At 31.3% G+C, this 18347-nt stretch overlaps 1 protein-coding gene across 6 annotated transcripts in view; it reads right to left on the reverse strand.

The window, feature by feature from the left end:
- Positions 1-308: 308 nt before the first annotated feature.
- The window catches only part of LOC134721039 (membrane-associated guanylate kinase, WW and PDZ domain-containing protein 1-like), a 122134-nt gene continuing 104095 nt past the window's right edge, over positions 309-18347 (reverse strand). For 4 of the 6 annotated variants that reach the window (XM_063583745.1, XM_063583754.1, XM_063583737.1 and 1 more), the window contains 8 exons: positions 13418-13465; positions 11684-11851; positions 7827-7861; positions 6739-6803; positions 5200-5272; positions 3814-3969; positions 3203-3341; positions 309-2259 (listed from right to left, as the gene is read on the reverse strand). In XM_063583745.1, the coding sequence (XP_063439815.1) occupies positions 2102-2259; positions 3203-3341; positions 3814-3969; positions 5200-5272; positions 6739-6803; positions 7827-7861; positions 11684-11851; positions 13418-13465 (842 nt within the window). In that variant the 3' untranslated portion in view covers positions 309-2101. The remainder of the gene's footprint in view (positions 2260-3202; positions 3342-3813; positions 3970-5199; positions 5273-6738; positions 6804-7826; positions 7862-11683; positions 11852-13417; positions 13466-18347) is intronic. The other 2 variants (XM_063583771.1, XM_063583762.1) reach the window with 1 other exon arrangement.

Raw genomic sequence — 18347 nt, forward strand, 5'->3', positions numbered from 1 at the left:
GTTGTTTGCTACTTATAAAAATTGAAAAAAAATTAAAAATTTCCCCATCTTCTGAATGAAAGGTACAAAAATTTCATTTTTGGTATTATCCTAAGGGACAACATCAAAATGTAAATGAAGGATAAAAAACTTAATTCACATAGTTTTTTCACCCCCCCCCCCCCCCCCTTCTTAACTTAATTTGGTAAAAATTGATTGACCAATAGGGATATATGTAAAATCGATTTTGGATTAACAAAACTGGCAGCAATGTTGACCCCCCCCCCCCCCCCCCCCCAAACTATTTGATTTAAGTTTTTTATCCTACATCGATCTTTTGATGTCGCCCCTAAATCCAGAGATTTAAAAAATAAAAAAATCCGTTTAATGTCATAAGATTGAACAACAGTGTGTAAAATGTCCATGCATTCTATGTACTGTGGGTACATGTTTATTTGTGGGATTCTAATTTTCCTGGACTTTCTTTAAATTTGAATTTTTCTATAAGCATGTATGAAAACTTGGTAAAGCCCTGAAATTTAATATTCCAAAACATACAATTTGTCCTTATTCAACGAAAATCAACGAACATTTGTACCTCCAAAAATAAATGAATCCACAGTAAATTCCTCAGAATTTGGTAAAAGAAATAAGTAAAATTTTATAAGTGGTCTGGATTTTTAAAAAGTTTCTCCCATGTGTTTAATTGTGGAATAGCACTGTACCTCCCTTATATATTATTCAAAACCATAATTTTTTGCTAACTTAACATATATAGTATAACTGCTTTACACTGTTAATCTGACTGATACATATAAACCGACAGGACACATCCAGGGACAAAAATCGTATCTAATGAAACAAGTTCTCTGAAGTAAATACTTCTATTGTCCACCATTAGCAGATTGATATCCCTGTGTATCATGTAAGTTTAAATTAATATAACTCAGTTCTACTGAAAATCCAACATTCTTATAAAGATAATTTATACTTCCTTGTATAAAGTCTGCTACATAATTATTTCTGGATATTCAGTTTAATTACTTGAATGAATTTATGAAATATATTTTAGTACAGATATTTTTTTTTATAAATTATTAACTCCCCTGTTCACATTAGTAAATCCTAAACCTCATACAACTATTACAGTAAATAAAAAACAAATATATATAAATAAACATTTGTTTTAAGAATAATAATAATAGATATGTTTTTTTCATGCATAGATTTGCATTATAAATATGCATATATATGAAACTTTACAATGAAAAAATAAAATTTGTAAATGCAAAATGGTAAATAAACAAGTTTTGATTATAACTATTAACTATATATCACAATTACAGGGAAGAGCAATTGTGTATTGGAGAACAAGAATCTAAACAATGACTGTTATTGACTAAGAACTAAGTTATTAACAAAGAAAAATAATGAATAATAAAGAAACAACAGGTCAAAATCTGGAATGCTATTGTTAAATGGCACACTAAGAGAAATGACAAATTTCACAATTTGAATGCATTTTCGTATTATGCAGTATATGCTGTTTTTTTTAATTATTTTTCAAATTAATTTTTAAGTCAGTCACAGAAGAGTGTCAAAATAAAATTTATTAAAATATTCTGTAAAAATTTGATGTAACCACAATATTTGACAACCTTATAATTTTTCGTAAAACACAACCTCAAGCAAATCTAATACAAAATAATAATCACAAATTGCATAGTCATTTGCATAAAAATAGCACTAACAGTTTCATTTAAAACCCTAACACTATACTCCCCCCACAAATGCCTTAAGCTAGTTGTAAATGAACTAGATTTAAAAATTACAACCAAATTCCAAACAAGACTAGTTAAAAAATAACAGCCATTTAAATGATTAAAAATACTATAACATGTTTGATAAATCAACAAACAAAACATTGTAATATCATGACAAAATCATGTGATCCTGTTTTAGTTTATCACTTAACCTTGTAAAATGATGCATTATTTGTGAAGACAATATACATTTAATGACTAAATCACATGATTTGTGTACAAAATGTCACATGACTGAATCAAATGATGCAAACATGATTTATCACAGATTGTTAATGTCCCCGTACTGACCCAGAGTATTAATAATTATACTGTCGATTATTATAATTGTAGAATTGCTGTTCATCACGAGGGTCAAAAGTCCTGCGACCTAGATAAGGTGAACTTTGACCTATTGGTCCATTTGACATTGGTGCTGTCACTGAAGGTCCATAACGATTGCTGACAGGATTATTTTCTGAAAAACAAAATAAAAAAACAATGAGACTACAACTTTCTACTTGACAACAGAAAAATGAAAGATATATTTAAATAGCATATTTATTCATTCATTGCATAATTTACAGATTACATTTCAAAGAACAGTCCACTCTCCTTATCTCGATGTCAGTCAAACCATAGAAATATTTCATGATACCAGTTATTTGACTCTTGTTTCAAAGGAATATGGACAGACTAAGAGATACTACTCTTGCTTAACCTCACAAATACTACATGCTGATCTTGAAATATTGTTCTTATATTATAATAATTTAATTTTGGATGTAACACGTCTTCTGAATGGCTGACGTTATTTTGTTATGAGCCCATAGACATAATTCAGTCATGTGACCGTGACATCATCAACGTTTTTTCATGGTTTTCTACGGTTTAAAATGAAATTTAGAATTAAATTATAAGAAATGACTGTAATATTTTTTCTGTCTATTCGAAATAACATAAAAAATGTGGCGCACACTGTTAAATAACGCGCGTATGTTATTTCTTCAATAACAGAAAAAATATTACAGTCATTCCTTAAATAATAAAATTATATGATTTTTAATCACATTTATTTCTCAGAAGTTATAATTTTTTCATGTAGTTTTTGACTGAGAGAGTAAATTACAATCCATTTTAGTATTATTTAAAATTTTCATTCTCAGTGACCTGAAATTTATTAGAAACCTGTATTTGACATTTGGTGAACGAAAGGGGGGTCTGATGATGACACACATCCAGGTACAGTTGAGTACATTAAAAGTTGCAAAGGTAATTTTACATTAATACAAACTATTGATCTTGATGTTTCTGTCTTCAATATGAGTGATACCTTTGGTGTTCACATCAAAACAGAGGGGTAATAGTGTGTCCAAGAAAGAGTTTTTGTTCTATTATAATGAAAATCTTTCCATGCTTACCAAAACTTGGAGGCAGTTTTCCTGTTCGTTTAATAAGTAACCTAACATTTGTTCCTCCATTTTGTATAACATCAATAGCATCAGAATGACTCATATTGTCTGTTCTAAACCCGTTTATTTCTAAAATCTGATCTCCCACCTGAAACATCAAAAATGATATTATACTGTATATAAATCTCCTTCAGTCAGTTAATTTGTTTGTGAGCATAAAGGAGGAGTTAATAATCATAAAACTATTTCAACCCTTTCACATAATCATATACTTGTGCCATGTAATTAATGTTTGTCATTGTTTCTCAATATTTAAAATTTCTTAAGCAATGTGATGTTGTTGGTCACCTTTGGTGAGATCATAGTTTGTTTAAACCCTGGATTATTTGAAGTTTGAGATATGGCATTAATTCTGATTGTGGTCTCACTGATATTTATGTCTAATTGTTTCATAAAATATAAATATACACGTGGCTAAGTAAAGATGTTAAACATTACAAGAAAAAACAAATGTACTGTTTATTGTTTTGCGTCAAATAAGGGATCAAAATTTAGTAAAGAAGAAAAGGATATGGATTTTGTTTTTCTTACTCAAATTCAAACCATAAGCAACTACTTACCCTAAGTCTGCCATCCATATCAGCAGAGCCATCTTCCGCTATCCGTAATACAAACAGAGGCATACTATTAAATTCTGTTCCTCCACGTATTGAGAAACCAAACCCTCTGGAGCCTCTCTGTAGTTCAACAACTAAATATTCCTCCTCATCTGAAGGCTATAATTATAGACAAAATAAATTTTGAAACCTGAATCTTTTATCTTTATTCAACTTATTTCTTCAGTGTTTTCTGTATACCTTATGACACGACACTATACAACTTATTAAATAAGTATGGGAAATACGATTTGATTACTTGCTGACTCAACAAACAACCTACAATGTGGACTTGATCTTTTCTCAGCATTAATGTTTGTGGACAGAGACAATCTACTTTCCTTGACTATTTATATTCCTTGTCCCATTATTTGCCCTTATAAAGTTACAAAACAAATTGGAAATGTGTCCATGGTACACAGATGATGTCCCCCTTTGCACACAACATTATAAAGGAAAGAACTCATGAATGGTAAAAGTGATGCTTGTACCCAAATTCAAGGTTGGTTTTGTGTTTTGTAGTAATAAGCATTGTGTATAAGTTTCATACCATTTGGTTGTAAAAAATTTAAGTTAGAATTTCCAGTCAAACAAGGACAAAACTCTAGACAGTAAAAGTGGTGCTATCATTTTTTATCTCTGCATTGTGGTAATAAGCATAGTGTATAAGTTTCATAACGTTTGGTCAAAGCATGAATTTGAAACTATGGGAAATAGCATTGATTATGTAAAAATGTGTAATAGCTTTTTGTGTCCTAAGTATGGGAAAAAGTGTTTGGTAACCTAAGCATGTGAATTAGCTTCTGACGACCTAAGAATGGGAAATAGTGTTTGATAACCTAAGAATGGGAAATAGTGTTTGATAACCTAAGAACGGGAAATAGTATTTGATAACCTAAGAATGGGAAATAGTGTTTGATAACCTAAGAATGGGAAATAGTGTTTGATAACCTAAGAATGGGAAATAGTGTTTGATAACCTAAGAATGGGAAATAGTGTTTGATAACCTAAGAATGGGAAATAGTGTTTGATAACCTAAGAATGGGAAATAGTGTTTGATAACCTAAGAATGGGAAATAGTGTTTGATAACCTTAGTATGGGTAATAGTGTTTGATTACATACATATGTTGTTGAATAGTGTTTGATAACATAAGTATGGGAAATAGTGTTTGATCATCTTACAATGGGAAATAGTGTTTGATCATCTTACAATGGGAAATAGTGTTTGATCATCTTACAATGGGAAATAGTGTTTGATCATCTTACAATGGGAAATAGTGTTTGATCATCTTACAATGGGAAATAGTGTTTGAACAGTGTTGACTTAACATTTTCTGTCAATATATTACCTGATGATTAGACATACTACGCTGTCTATTTATTTCCTTCATTCTGTCCCCTGGTAATGGCGGGGGTGGATACCTACAAGTAACAACAGTTATGTAACAATCTAAAATTAGGGGGTAAAATATCAAATGTTTATACTTTTATGTATGGAAATTATCTTTTTGCTTGGTGATGTCAATATTTTAGATGTCATTGAAAGAAATGTTTCCATAATACATACATATTTAATTTTACTACCACTTTATGTATGGGGTGTCCCAGAAATAATCTTTATTACATAGCAAACATTTTATTAATGACAAATTTATAATTCTTTATTTCAATGGGTTTTAAGTTTCATATTCCAATTGCTTGGATCAAACCATCTTTGCTATCCTAGGTTGCGATCCACTCCAGTTATCTTCACCCTTGGCGGATTGAGATAAAATTTCGAAGACACAAGGTAAGGATTTTTATTGGTAACAGTCGAAACTCGCTGCATTCAATCAAAAAGTACCTATAACATAATCCCGTGTAAATATAGAAAGTGTTTGTAAACAATTGCGTGTTTATTGTGCATCAAGTCTTTACATTCTATAAACATACCACTTTATTTAGTGACAACTTGAATGTTAATAATGAATAAGTAGAAGTTCCTGTGTATGTTTCATGCACAAATGCATGAATGTTGACGTATATTTTTGTTTCCGGCTTTATCAAGTGTGTAAAATCCAGACGCTTCCATGTTTTTACCTCCAAATTGAAGAGTTCAAGTGCTATCATTAGTCAAGAATAATGTATTTGGAATGGATGTGACTTTAATCTTCCAATAGATGGCGCAACATTGTTTCACAAATGTTGGCTTAATCTGCCAAGGGTGAAGGAAACAGGAGTGGATCGTAAACCTTGGCTAGCGACGATGGGATCAAACTGACACTTTTATAAAACAGATAATGTTTAAAAGTTGTATTTTATATGTTACAATATATCTTATGTAGCTAATATAGTAATATGGTTAATAATAATGAAAATTCAATTGTTTTTTTCATAAACTATACACATTCTATAGCTTGAATTTAAGATGCTGTTCTGTTAAATGTGGCTATCATATTATGAGTACAAGTACCTGTAGACCAAGACATAGCAACAAATCAATAAGTTTGACAATGTACAGCAAAATGACCCTTATTACATACCGTGAATTTTTTAATCAGAAGGGAAACAATAGACCACTTTTGAGGTTGTCGGTCACTGGAAAAAAAATCGCCTTTATGACGTCATTTAACAGATAGAGATCACCTGTATCCCTGCACTTTCAAGGTTTATCAAGTGTCTTAATGACCGTTATTGTGCTTATAAACTAGAAACTCAACTTTGGAAGAGAAGTGACAATGCCACTAAACAGACGAATGACTTCACTAAAACCAAAAATTTTGACAGAAATACATTGAACTCCAAAAGTTGTCTATTACTTTTGAATTCAGTTGTATGGTCTTTATCAACATTGAATACCTAGGTGGTGTTTATATCTCAAGTCTTATCATAAAGACAGGTCTTCTTACCTTCTCATATCAGTATCATTAGATGTGGGATAAGCCATTGCATTTACCATTGAGCCCTGAGAACCCTGAAATCAAAATAAATATCTTTCAATCAACAATAAACATGTTTTCACAATTTTCCTTACATAACACAGAATTCAATGTATTTTTTCTGTAGTATTCCTCGGCCATTACATATTTCGCAGTAATTTTTTCTGTATTATTGTATATTATTGGAAGTCTGTATGTTAAACTATAGGACTACAATTATCATTAAACCAGCTCTATTTGTAAATGAATTGAAATTTATTCCTCATGCTTTTTATGTGTTGTATGATCCATGACCCTCCTAAAACTGGCTTACCCCTCATATTTACTTGTATCGTACATGTTAACACAATTTACTGTATTGATTAACTATTGAGTTATCTCCCTTTTACAATGCGTTTTAAAAAAAAAAATCCTGTTTTTCTCGGACACAATAGATAATGGTGGTTACGTTACCACTTACACATTGTTTTCATATACTGGTAATATTTACAACTTTGGTTATTTGTGTTGATGACCTGTATGTTTTGAGAGGAGGACAGGACTGTTGTGGGACTCTTCCTCTTCACCACAAAAAAGAAGCGTTTTCTATATGGCATACTGTAAACAAACTCTTTTTTTGAGGATACTTTATTTCACTAAAGTTACGGAAAGGAAACAAACTCTTTTTCGAGGATACTTAATTTCAATAAAGTTACTGAAAGGAAACCATTTCAGGATGTATAAATGAACAAGGATACCACTCAACCCTCCGCTGTGGGGCATAACAATATGGGTGATGAATTTTTAGGTTAGGTAGTGAGTGATTTGATTTAGTTAAATTAAAAGGGTAAAATAAGTATGTCTGAATCTGTCAAATTGTCTTATATACCCCCTTCACATAGAATTGTTCATTATGAGTTATAGCTGAAAGATTTTTTTTTAATTTTGGTAAAACTGTACAATCTTTTTGAGATAGAGCAAATGTGATTTTTTAATTTGAATTTATTGTCTAAAAGAATTGCACTTTTAAAAAAATTGTTTTCGGGCCACATATATCAGCTGCATTTCTGATATCTTACCTTTTGAGAATTTGATGTAGTACTTGAAGCATCATCTGAAAACAAAGAAAATAATCAGATTTAAATTCTGTTTAACTGCTTTATTATTTAGCGTTGAAGTTGAATTGTCTTTAGTCATGGAACATCCATGTAATATCAAAATCTAAACTGAGATATTAAGTCAAGGAACATCAACTCTCAAAACAATTAATTCAATGTACTGTGGATTCAAATATTTTCATGGATTGTAGAAAAACTTGCAATTTCTTGGTTTTGCAAATCTCTATATACAGAACCTAGTAAAAATATGTTATTTGTTGAACATTTGAATGAGTGGTTCATTATACTTACCCCGGAGAATCGCAATGGTATGTGTAATGAAGTATTATTGTCCTGAATATTAAACTTCTCTGGGGAATCCCAATGGTATGTGTAATGAAGTATTATTGTCCTGTATATTAAGCTTATCCTGGGGAATCCCTATAGTATGTGTAATGAAGTATTAATGTCCTGAATATTAAACTTCTCTGGGGAATCTTAATGGTTTGTGTAATGAAGTATAATTGTCCTGTATATTAAGCTTATCCTGGGGAATCCCAATGGTATGTGTAATGAAGTATAATTGTCCTGTATATTAAGCTTTTCCTGTGGAATCCCTACAGTATGTGTAATGAAGCATCATTGTCCTGAATATTTTAAAAACTTTCTATGGGGAATCTTAATGGTATGAGTAATGAAGTATTATTGTCCTGAATATTAAACTTATCCTGGGGAATCTAGTAAAAATATGTTATTTGTTGAACATTTGAATGAGTGGTTCATTATACTTATCCCGGAGAATCGCAATGGTATGTGTAATGAAGTATTATTGTCCTGAATATTAAACTTCTTTGGGGAATCCCAATGGTATGTGTAATGAAGTATTATTGTCCTGTATATTAAGCTTATCCTGGGGAATCCCTATAGTATGTGTAATGAAGTATTAATGTCCTGAATATTAAACTTCTCTGGGGAATCTTAATGGTTTGTGTAATGAAGTATAATTGTCCTGTATATTAAGCTTATCCTGGGGAATCCCAATGGTATGTGTAATGAAGTATAATTGTCCTGTATATTAAGCTTTTCCTGTGGAATCCCTACAGTATGTGTAATGAAGCATCATTGTCCTGAATATTTTAAAAACTTTCTATGGGGAATCTTAATGGTATGAGTAATGAAGTATTATTGTCCTGAATATTAAACTTATCCTGGGGAATCTAGTAAAAATATGTTATTTGTTGAACATTTGAATGAGTGGTTCATTATACTTATCCCGGAGAATCGCAATGGTATGTGTAATGAAGTATTATTGTCCTGAATATTAAACTTCTCTGGGGAATCCCAATGGTATGTGTAATGAAGTATTATTGTCCTGTATATTAAGCTTATCCTGGGGAATCCCTATAGTATGTGTAATGAAGTATTAATGTCCTGAATATTAAACTTCTCTGGGGAATCTTAATGGTTTGTGTAATGAAGTATAATTGTCCTGTATATTAAGCTTATCCTAGGGAATCCCAATGGTATGTGTAATGAAGTATAATTGTCCTGTATATTAAGCTTTTCCTGTGGAATCCCTACAGTATGTGTAATGAAGCATCATTGTCCTGAATATTTTAAAAACTTTCTATGGGGAATCTTAATGGTATGAGTAATGAAGTATTATTGTCCTGAATATTAAACTTATCCTGGGGAATCTAGTAAAAATATGTTATTTGTTGAACATTTGAATGAGTGGTTCATTATACTTATCCCGGAGAATCGCAATGGTATGTGTAATGAAGTATTATTGTCCTGAATATTAAACTTCTTTGGGGAATCCCAATGGTATGTGTAATGAAGTATTATTGTCCTGTATATTAAGCTTATCCTGGGGAATCCCTATAGTATGTGTAATGAAGTATTAATGTCCTGAATATTAAACTTCTCTGGGGAATCTTAATGGTTTGTGTAATGAAGTATAATTGTCCTGTATATTAAGCTTATCCTGGGGAATCCCAATGGTATGTGTAATGAAGTATAATTGTCCTGTATATTAAGCTTTTCCTGTGGAATCCCTACAGTATGTGTAATGAAGCATCATTGTCCTGAATATTTTAAAAACTTTCTATGGGGAATCTTAATGGTATGAGTAATGAAGTATTATTGTCCTGAATATTAAACTTATCCTGGGGAATCTAGTAAAAATATGTTATTTGTTGAACATTTGAATGAGTGGTTCATTATACTTATCCCGGAGAATCGCAATGGTATGTGTAATGAAGTATTATTGTCCTGAATATTAAACTTCTCTGGGGAATCCCAATGGTATGTGTAATGAAGTATTATTGTCCTGTATATTAAGCTTATCCTGGGGAATCCCTATAGTATGTGTAATGAAGTATTAATGTCCTGAATATTAAACTTCTCTGGGGAATCTTAATGGTTTGTGTAATGAAGTATAATTGTCCTGTATATTAAGCTTATCCTAGGGAATCCCAATGGTATGTGTAATGAAGTATAATTGTCCTGTATATTAAGCTTTTCCTGTGGAATCCCTACAGTATGTGTAATGAAGCATCATTGTCCTGAATATTTTAAAAACTTTCTATGGGGAATCTTAATGGTATGAGTAATGAAGTATTATTGTCCTGAATATTAAACTTATCCTGGGGAATCCTAATGATATGTGTATTGAAGTATCATTGTCTTGTATATTAAGCTTTTCCTGGGGAATCCCAATGGCATGTGTAATGAAGTATCATTGTCCTGAATATGAAACTTATCCTGGGGAATCCCAATGGTTTGTGTATTGAAGTATGATGGTCATGTATATCAAGCTTTTCCTTGGGAATCCCAATAGTATGTGTAATGAAGTATTATTGTCCTGTATATTAAACTTATCATGGGGAATCCCAATGGTATATGTAATGGAGTATCATTGTCCTGTATATTAAGCTTATCCTAGGGAATCCCAATGGTTTGTGTATTGAAGTATAATTGTCCTGTATATTAAACTTATCCAGGGGAACCCCAATGGTATGTGTAATAAGGTATAATTGTCCTGTATATTTAACTTATCCTAGGGAATCCCAATGGTATGTGTAATGAAGTACCGGTATCATTGTCCTGTACATTATACCTATCCTGGGGAATTCCAATGGTATGTGTATCAAAGTATCATTTTCCTGTATATTAAGCTTTTCCTGGGGAATCTTAATGGTTTGTGTAATGAAGTATTATTGTCCTGTATATTAAACTTATCATGGGGAATCCCAATGGTATGTGTAATGAAGTATTATTGTCCTGTATATTAAACTTATCATGGGGAATCCCAATGGTATATGTAATGGAGTATCATTGTCCTGTATATTAAGCTTATCCTAGGGAATCCCAATGGTTTGTGTATTGAAGTATAATTGTCCTGTATATTAAATTTATCCAGGGGAACCCCAATGGTATGTGTAATAAGGTATAATTGTCCTGTATATTTAACTTATCCTAGGGAATCCCAATGGTATGTGTAATGAAGTACCGGTATCATTGTCCTGTACATTATACCTATCCTGGGGAATCCCAATGGTATGTGTATCAAAGTATCATTTTCCTGTATATTAAGCTTTTCCTGGGGAATCTTAATGGTTTGTGTAATGAAGTATTATTGTCCTGCATTTCAAGCTTCCTTGGGGAATCCCTTTGGTTTGAAGTATTGAAGTATCATTGTCCTGAACATTAAACTTACCCTGGAGAATTTCAACGGTTTGTGAAATGAAGTAGTATTGTCCTGTATATTAAACTTATCCTGGGGAACTCCTATAGTTTGTGTATTGAAGTATCATTGTCCTAAATATTAAACCTACCCTGGGGAATTCCAATAGTCAGTGTTACAGAATATCCAGCTTCCTTAATCAGGTTAACAATTTCTTCATGGTGCATACATGAGATATCAACTCCATTAACAGCCAGTATCCTGTCCCCCACATGAAGCCTCCCACACCTTTCTGCAGGACTGTTTTCTAAAATTCGACCTGAAAACAAAATAGCTTCAGATTAGTGTAAATGAACAATTGTATAGTAAGTGATTTAAAAGATAAACTTCTAGATTTTGTTTTTGTGCTTTAAAAACAAATATTTTTAAACAAATTGAAGGTATAAGGCCATATGATTTTTTTAATTGTTTACAGTAATACTTCTCGATAAAAAAAATTACCAAAGATGTAGCTGTATTTGTTTACAATACAAATGACATGTATAAATAAGTTCTCTATAAAAAAAATAGTATTTAGACTTAAACTTCTGACACACAAAAAAAATAATACAAAATGTAGCATTTTTTTTTCATGCAACAAAATCAAGATTTTTTAAAACTTTTTTCTGGTAATACAAGATTTGAATGTGAATAATGAAAAGGAAAAAACACTAACAATTGGTCAACAACAGAGCAAGCAAAAAATGTAAAAATAGAAATTTCCTCAAACAAGAGCAAAAATATCTGGGATAATCACACACAATATTCTCTCTTAAGCAAACTCACAAAGGGGGATAACATAATGGGTGTGTCAGTGAAATATAAATGGCAAACAATGTGAGGAAGTATATATCTGTTTCAAAAACTGGAAAGGAATTCATGATATGGAAATATTGAAAATCTGTGATTGAAGTATCTTTAATGTTGTGACGTATCATACAATTTGACATGAACTGGCCTATTTTACATGCAAAGATCACACTGGTTCATACAAAATAGGAAAATAATTCAGATTGAAAAGTAAAAAAAGCCAAATTGATCATAATAAAATTTTAAATTCATATCTCCATGCAAAAAGGTAGACACTGTAATAAATAAATTTGTGGTCAGTTACTAATGAAATTTGGGAAGCTGATCAGTACATTTAGGAGTCGTGACTCGTCTTGACCATTATGTTTTAAAAAAGGCAAATTAAACATGGGACATCTTATGCCATGAACTCATCACATCTAGACAACATCATATTGATACAGTACGCAATCTTCATGTGCCTGTCCTTAGTCAGGTACCTGTTCAGTATTTCATCTTATTGTGTTATGTTCTTTTGGAAAATGGCTGAATTTTTAAAAGTTTATAAGAGACTTATTTATTTTTAGCGTAGATTGATCATGAAATCTAACCTATTTGTGTCTTTTGGTTGCTTTTACATCTTTTTTATCAATTTAATGGCTAATCATATGAAACCTTTAACCTTCTTTTAAACAGTCCTGACAATTATTTATGACACGAGAGACATTTTGTTGTAGAATTGAGGACACCAGTGTGACCTTTGTTACAACAGAAGATCCTATAAACATGCATTCCTAAATTGATACATGCCACCACACATAACTGCCATCTCTATACACATATCATCAAATTGTCTTATAAATCTCATCAATCACATTTCACTACATTCAAACATGATGCATTTAAATCTAAAATGCTTGTTCAACATCTAAGTACACCATTAAAAGGAGGCAAGTTTACAAAACCATTAAATGGAAACAAATTTACAAATAAGAATGCAACAATGCTATGGACTGATGTGAAGGGATGCAAAAAAAAAATCAGTGAAAAATCTCACCAATCCAAGGATAGAGATTTATCCTATCTAACCAATCACTAACACCGTCTGAAACAACCAATCATTTTTCGTTTTACAAATAAATATTTTTTTCCTTTACATATATCTTAAAATCTTCTGCATGGTTAACCTTGTAAATTTGCTCATATTTCATAATCCATCAATCTATGCCTGCTGTCACAGGTTTTCTATTACATAAAGAAAATAATAAACCAGATGCTCCGCAGGGCGTAGCTTTATACGACCGCAGAGGTTGAACCCTGAACGGTTGGGGCAAGTATGGACACAACATTCAAGCTGGATTCCGCTCTAAATTTGGATTGTGATTAAATAGTTGACACAGCATAGGTTTCTGACACAGAATGAATATATTCAAATGAATTTAAAATTTTTGTTTTCTCTTAGAGCAATTCACTATGCTGTTGAATATTAATCCTCTCAAAAAAATGTTTGAAGAAATTTTCTTTTTATTTATGAAATTTCAAATGAGAAAAATTGAACCCTTATTCCAAAACTAATTTCAATTAAAATATTCTAATGGAGTTTGCAACAATTACTACTCATTTAAATACATCATAAAATATTAAGATGTAAAAAAAAACTGCTTGTAATCACTGAATGGTAAAGATTATTTAAATTTATCAGTTGGTAGTAAAAAGTGAATATACATTGTATATTGTATATAACAAAGATTTAAGTTGATTCTGGACAAAGAAAGATAACTCCAATTAAAAAAATTTCTTGCAGATATTTCTTGCTTACTATACTGGACAAAGAAAGATAACTCTTAATTAAAAAAAAAATTGCTATTTCACAATATTGTGAAATTAGATATTTCTTGCCATTGCACAATACTGTGCAATTGATAAGACTTGCTTTTGCACAATACTTAATATAATAATTTTAGATCCTGATTTGGACCAACTTGAAAACTGGGCCCATAATCAAAAATCTAAGTACATGTTTATATTCAGCATATCAAAGAGGCCCAAGAATTTAATTTTTGTTAAAATCAAACTTAGTTTAATTTTGGACCCTTTGCACTTTAATTTAGACCAATTTTAAAACTGGACCAAAAATTAAGAATCTATATACACAGTTAGATTTGGCATATCAAAGAACCCCAATTATTCAATTTTTGATGAAATCAAACAATGTTTAATTTTGGACCTCGATTTGGGCCAACTTGAAAACTGGGCCAATAATCAAAAATCTAAGTACATTTTGAGATTCAGCATTTCAAAGAGGCCCAAGAATTTAATTTTTGTTAAAATCAAACTAAGTTTAATTTTGGACCCTTTGGACCTTAATGTAGACCAATTTGAAAACGGGACCAAAAATTAAGAATCTACATACACAGTTAGATTCAGCATATTAAAGAACCCAAATTATTCAATTTTGATGAAATCAAACAAAGTTTAATTTAGGACCCTTTGGGCCCCTTTTTCCTTAACTGTTGGGACCAAAACTCCCAAAATCAATACCAACCTTCCTTTTATAGTCATAAACCTTGTGTTTAAATTTCATAGATTTCTATTTACTTATACTAACGCTATGGTGCGAAAACCAAGAAAAATGCTTATTTGGGTCCCTTTTTGGCCCCTAATTCCTAAACTGTTGGGACGGAAACTCCCAAAATCAATACCAACCTTCCTTTTGTGGTCATAAACATTATGTTTAAATTTCATAGATTTCTATTTACTTTAACTAAAGTTATTGTGCGAAAACCAAGAATAATGCTTATTTGGGCCCTTTTTTGGCCCCTAATTCCTAAACTGTTGAAACCAAAACTCCCAAAATCAATCCCAACCTTTCTTTTGTGGTCATAAACCTTGTGTCAAAATTTCATAGATTTCTATTAACTTAAACTAAAGTTATAGTGCGAAAACCAAGAAAATGCTTATTTGGGCCCTTTTTGGCCCCTAATTCCTAAAATGTTGGGACCAAAACTACCAAAATCAATACCAGCCTTCCTTTTATGGTCATAAACCTTGTGTTAAAATTTCATAGATTTCTATTCACTTTTACTAAAGTTAGAGTGCGAAAACTAAAAGTATTCGGACGACGACGACAACGACGACGACGACGACGCCAACGTGATAGCAATATACGACGAAAATTTTTTCAAAATTTGCGGTCGTATAAAAATTCTACAGAACTTATACATATAGAATAACCATACATTGTCTCGAAATATGAATGTTATTTGTACAAGGCTTAGAAACAGGAAGAAAGCTAGGCTGTGCTGAGCATTTCTACCTGTTTCGAGCCAAGTACAAATAACATTGATATTTCCAGACAATGTATGGTTATTCTTTATATACTGCATCTCTTATATCTGTTTTAAATAAACTATTTAGGGTACAAACCATCAATTTTTTATTTGGAGCGGACAACGTTAAATTTCCGTGAACCTGTATGTTTTATTGACGTCATAAATAAAACTCTACAGAAACCCATTGCCAACGTCATAAACAAGGTGATATACAGTCAGCGACTGTATACATACATGTGAACCTCCCGACGGGAGTACAAAACTCCCGTTTTCAGGGGTCTTCTCCCGTCCTCCCGTTCAGGAGAAAAAACTCCCGTGTATGAAATATTTCATGAATGAAAATTTTCAGACGCCATATTTGATCATTTCTTACTACTGTACGGGTGTAATTGACACCTGTGTTAAATTTTACCTGTACATCAAAGAAGATGTATAATTAATTGGCTTCACTTGACAGCTGGGGTGTCAAACATACTGGTAATCAACAATGTTTACCTCTGGCTAACTGCCGTTGTGTTATAAAAACGATGTGTATTGGGAATATTGAAATACATTTTTGTTACTTCCCTTTGTTTTATCCTGTTTTCAGTTATTTTGCTTTTAAAAATGTAAATTGTAAAAAGACTATAAATGATTAATATTTTAATCAAATAATCATAAAAGGATGTTGATTAAATGAATTTAAATGTTTTGGGACAAATCAAAAAATAAAAATTTATAAATTATTTTAGCAATCTAGACCTCCTTTCAAGGATTAAATTGAAGTTTACATAATAAATCTGTTTAATATTTACATGATTGGAATATACAATATGTAAATTTAGACTACTAAATTTAGTTAGTTTAATTAAGAAATAATTCATGGGGGCTTGAATATATCGTTATTTTACCACGGGTTGGCCCTTTATGACAAATATTTTACCCTGAGCGATAGCGAGGGGTAAAATATCGGCATAAAGGGACAACCCGTGGTAAAATCTAGATATATTCAAGCCCCCATGAATTATTTCGATTCTAATAGGACAAAAACGGCAATTTTTATTGATCGCAGCGGTCTAGGTGGAGGCCATTATTTGCCATTCCCATAAATTAACGCACTTTTAGATTGGCGTAAAAGAACAGAGAATACAGAATAAGTGACATGCTCAAACTATTCACAAATCTTATTTATTTAGATTTGGATGTATTTTAATGATAATTTACTTATATGTCTTCTATTTATATGAAAAAAATGGGCTTATACCACATTTTAGCATCGTTTGTTTACGTTTCCTTGTTGTGATGAATTTCGGTATCAAAAGCGTGTATTTTCCGTAAAATGCTTAAATTATAACGTCATCATTCTATGACGTCGGGTACTTCATTCATAAAAAAACATATGACGTGGGAGTACGATCGGAACAGCCAATGCAATATATTCATATTTTACCACGGGTGTGTACTCAAAGCGTTTGAAGGACGTCATGTTAGAATTGGGATTATAAAACCTTGGGTTTGAGAATTGTAGATGTTAGAATATATAAGATTTTATTGTGTAAGCTAGAAAAAGCAAAACATTTTACAATGTTTAAGTCTTTTTAAGTTTTCTACAAATATGACTTTCATAATGCTTAAAAGCCATGCAGTACTACTGTTAGTGTTTGTTATTTTATTTTAATTAATTTATGATGTTGCAAACAAACATGTAGAGCTTATTTCTTTCTTATTTGTCTATACATTTACCAATGATAAGGAGATGGAGACATGAATAAAAATCTATACGGATAAGATAGATAAATATATTGTTATTTGCAAGCAGTGAACAATAATTTAACAAAAACAAAACAAAACTAAACAGGAAACAGATTCTTCTTAATATTTTATTTTATTCAAATAGAAAGGCAATAAGGGTACTTTAAACATATTACAAATTGTAGAAAAAACACAATTTCTACTTCATATGGTTACATTTACGACAAAATTTATGTCGATAAAAAACCTCCTGATCTGAGTCCTAATCTCCTGACCAAAATTTCCAAATCTCCTGATCTGAGTTTCACAGTCCATCACATGTATGTGTATATGACATATGAATATACGGTCAATGCAATTTGACTGCTCAAATAGCACAGCTGCAATATATAACAAATTATTATATGTATACAAGTGTGCTTCCATTTAAACCATGAAAACAGTGTAACCCTCTTCTGATTGCTTTCCGTGTAGCAAACTATTCAACAGCTCATACATGTGTAAAAAAAAACCAACCTCTACAGTTATAAACAAACACTAGAAATAAACAATCATCTTAATATCTAATCTTCAGCAATATCTCATCTGTTCACTCATTGATATCTTTACCATCATTTTAAAATAAATTTTTCTAGATAAGTTTGAACCAGATGCTCCGCAGGGCGTAGCTTTATACGACCGCAGAGGTTGAACCCTGAACGGTTGGGGCAAGTATGGACACAACATTCAAGCTGGATTCCGCTCTAAATTTGGATTGTGATTAAATAGTTGACACAGCATAGGTTTCTGACACAGAATGAATGTATTCAAATGAACTTAAAATTTTTGTTTTCTCTTAGAGCAATTCACTATGCTGTTGAATATTAATCCTCTCAAAAAAATGTTTGAAGAAATTTTCTTTTTATTTATGAAATTTCAAATGAG

The sequence above is a fragment of the Mytilus trossulus genome, chromosome 1 (assembly GCF_036588685.1).
Source record: "Mytilus trossulus isolate FHL-02 chromosome 1, PNRI_Mtr1.1.1.hap1, whole genome shotgun sequence".
Taxonomy (NCBI): domain Eukaryota; kingdom Metazoa; phylum Mollusca; class Bivalvia; order Mytilida; family Mytilidae; genus Mytilus; species Mytilus trossulus.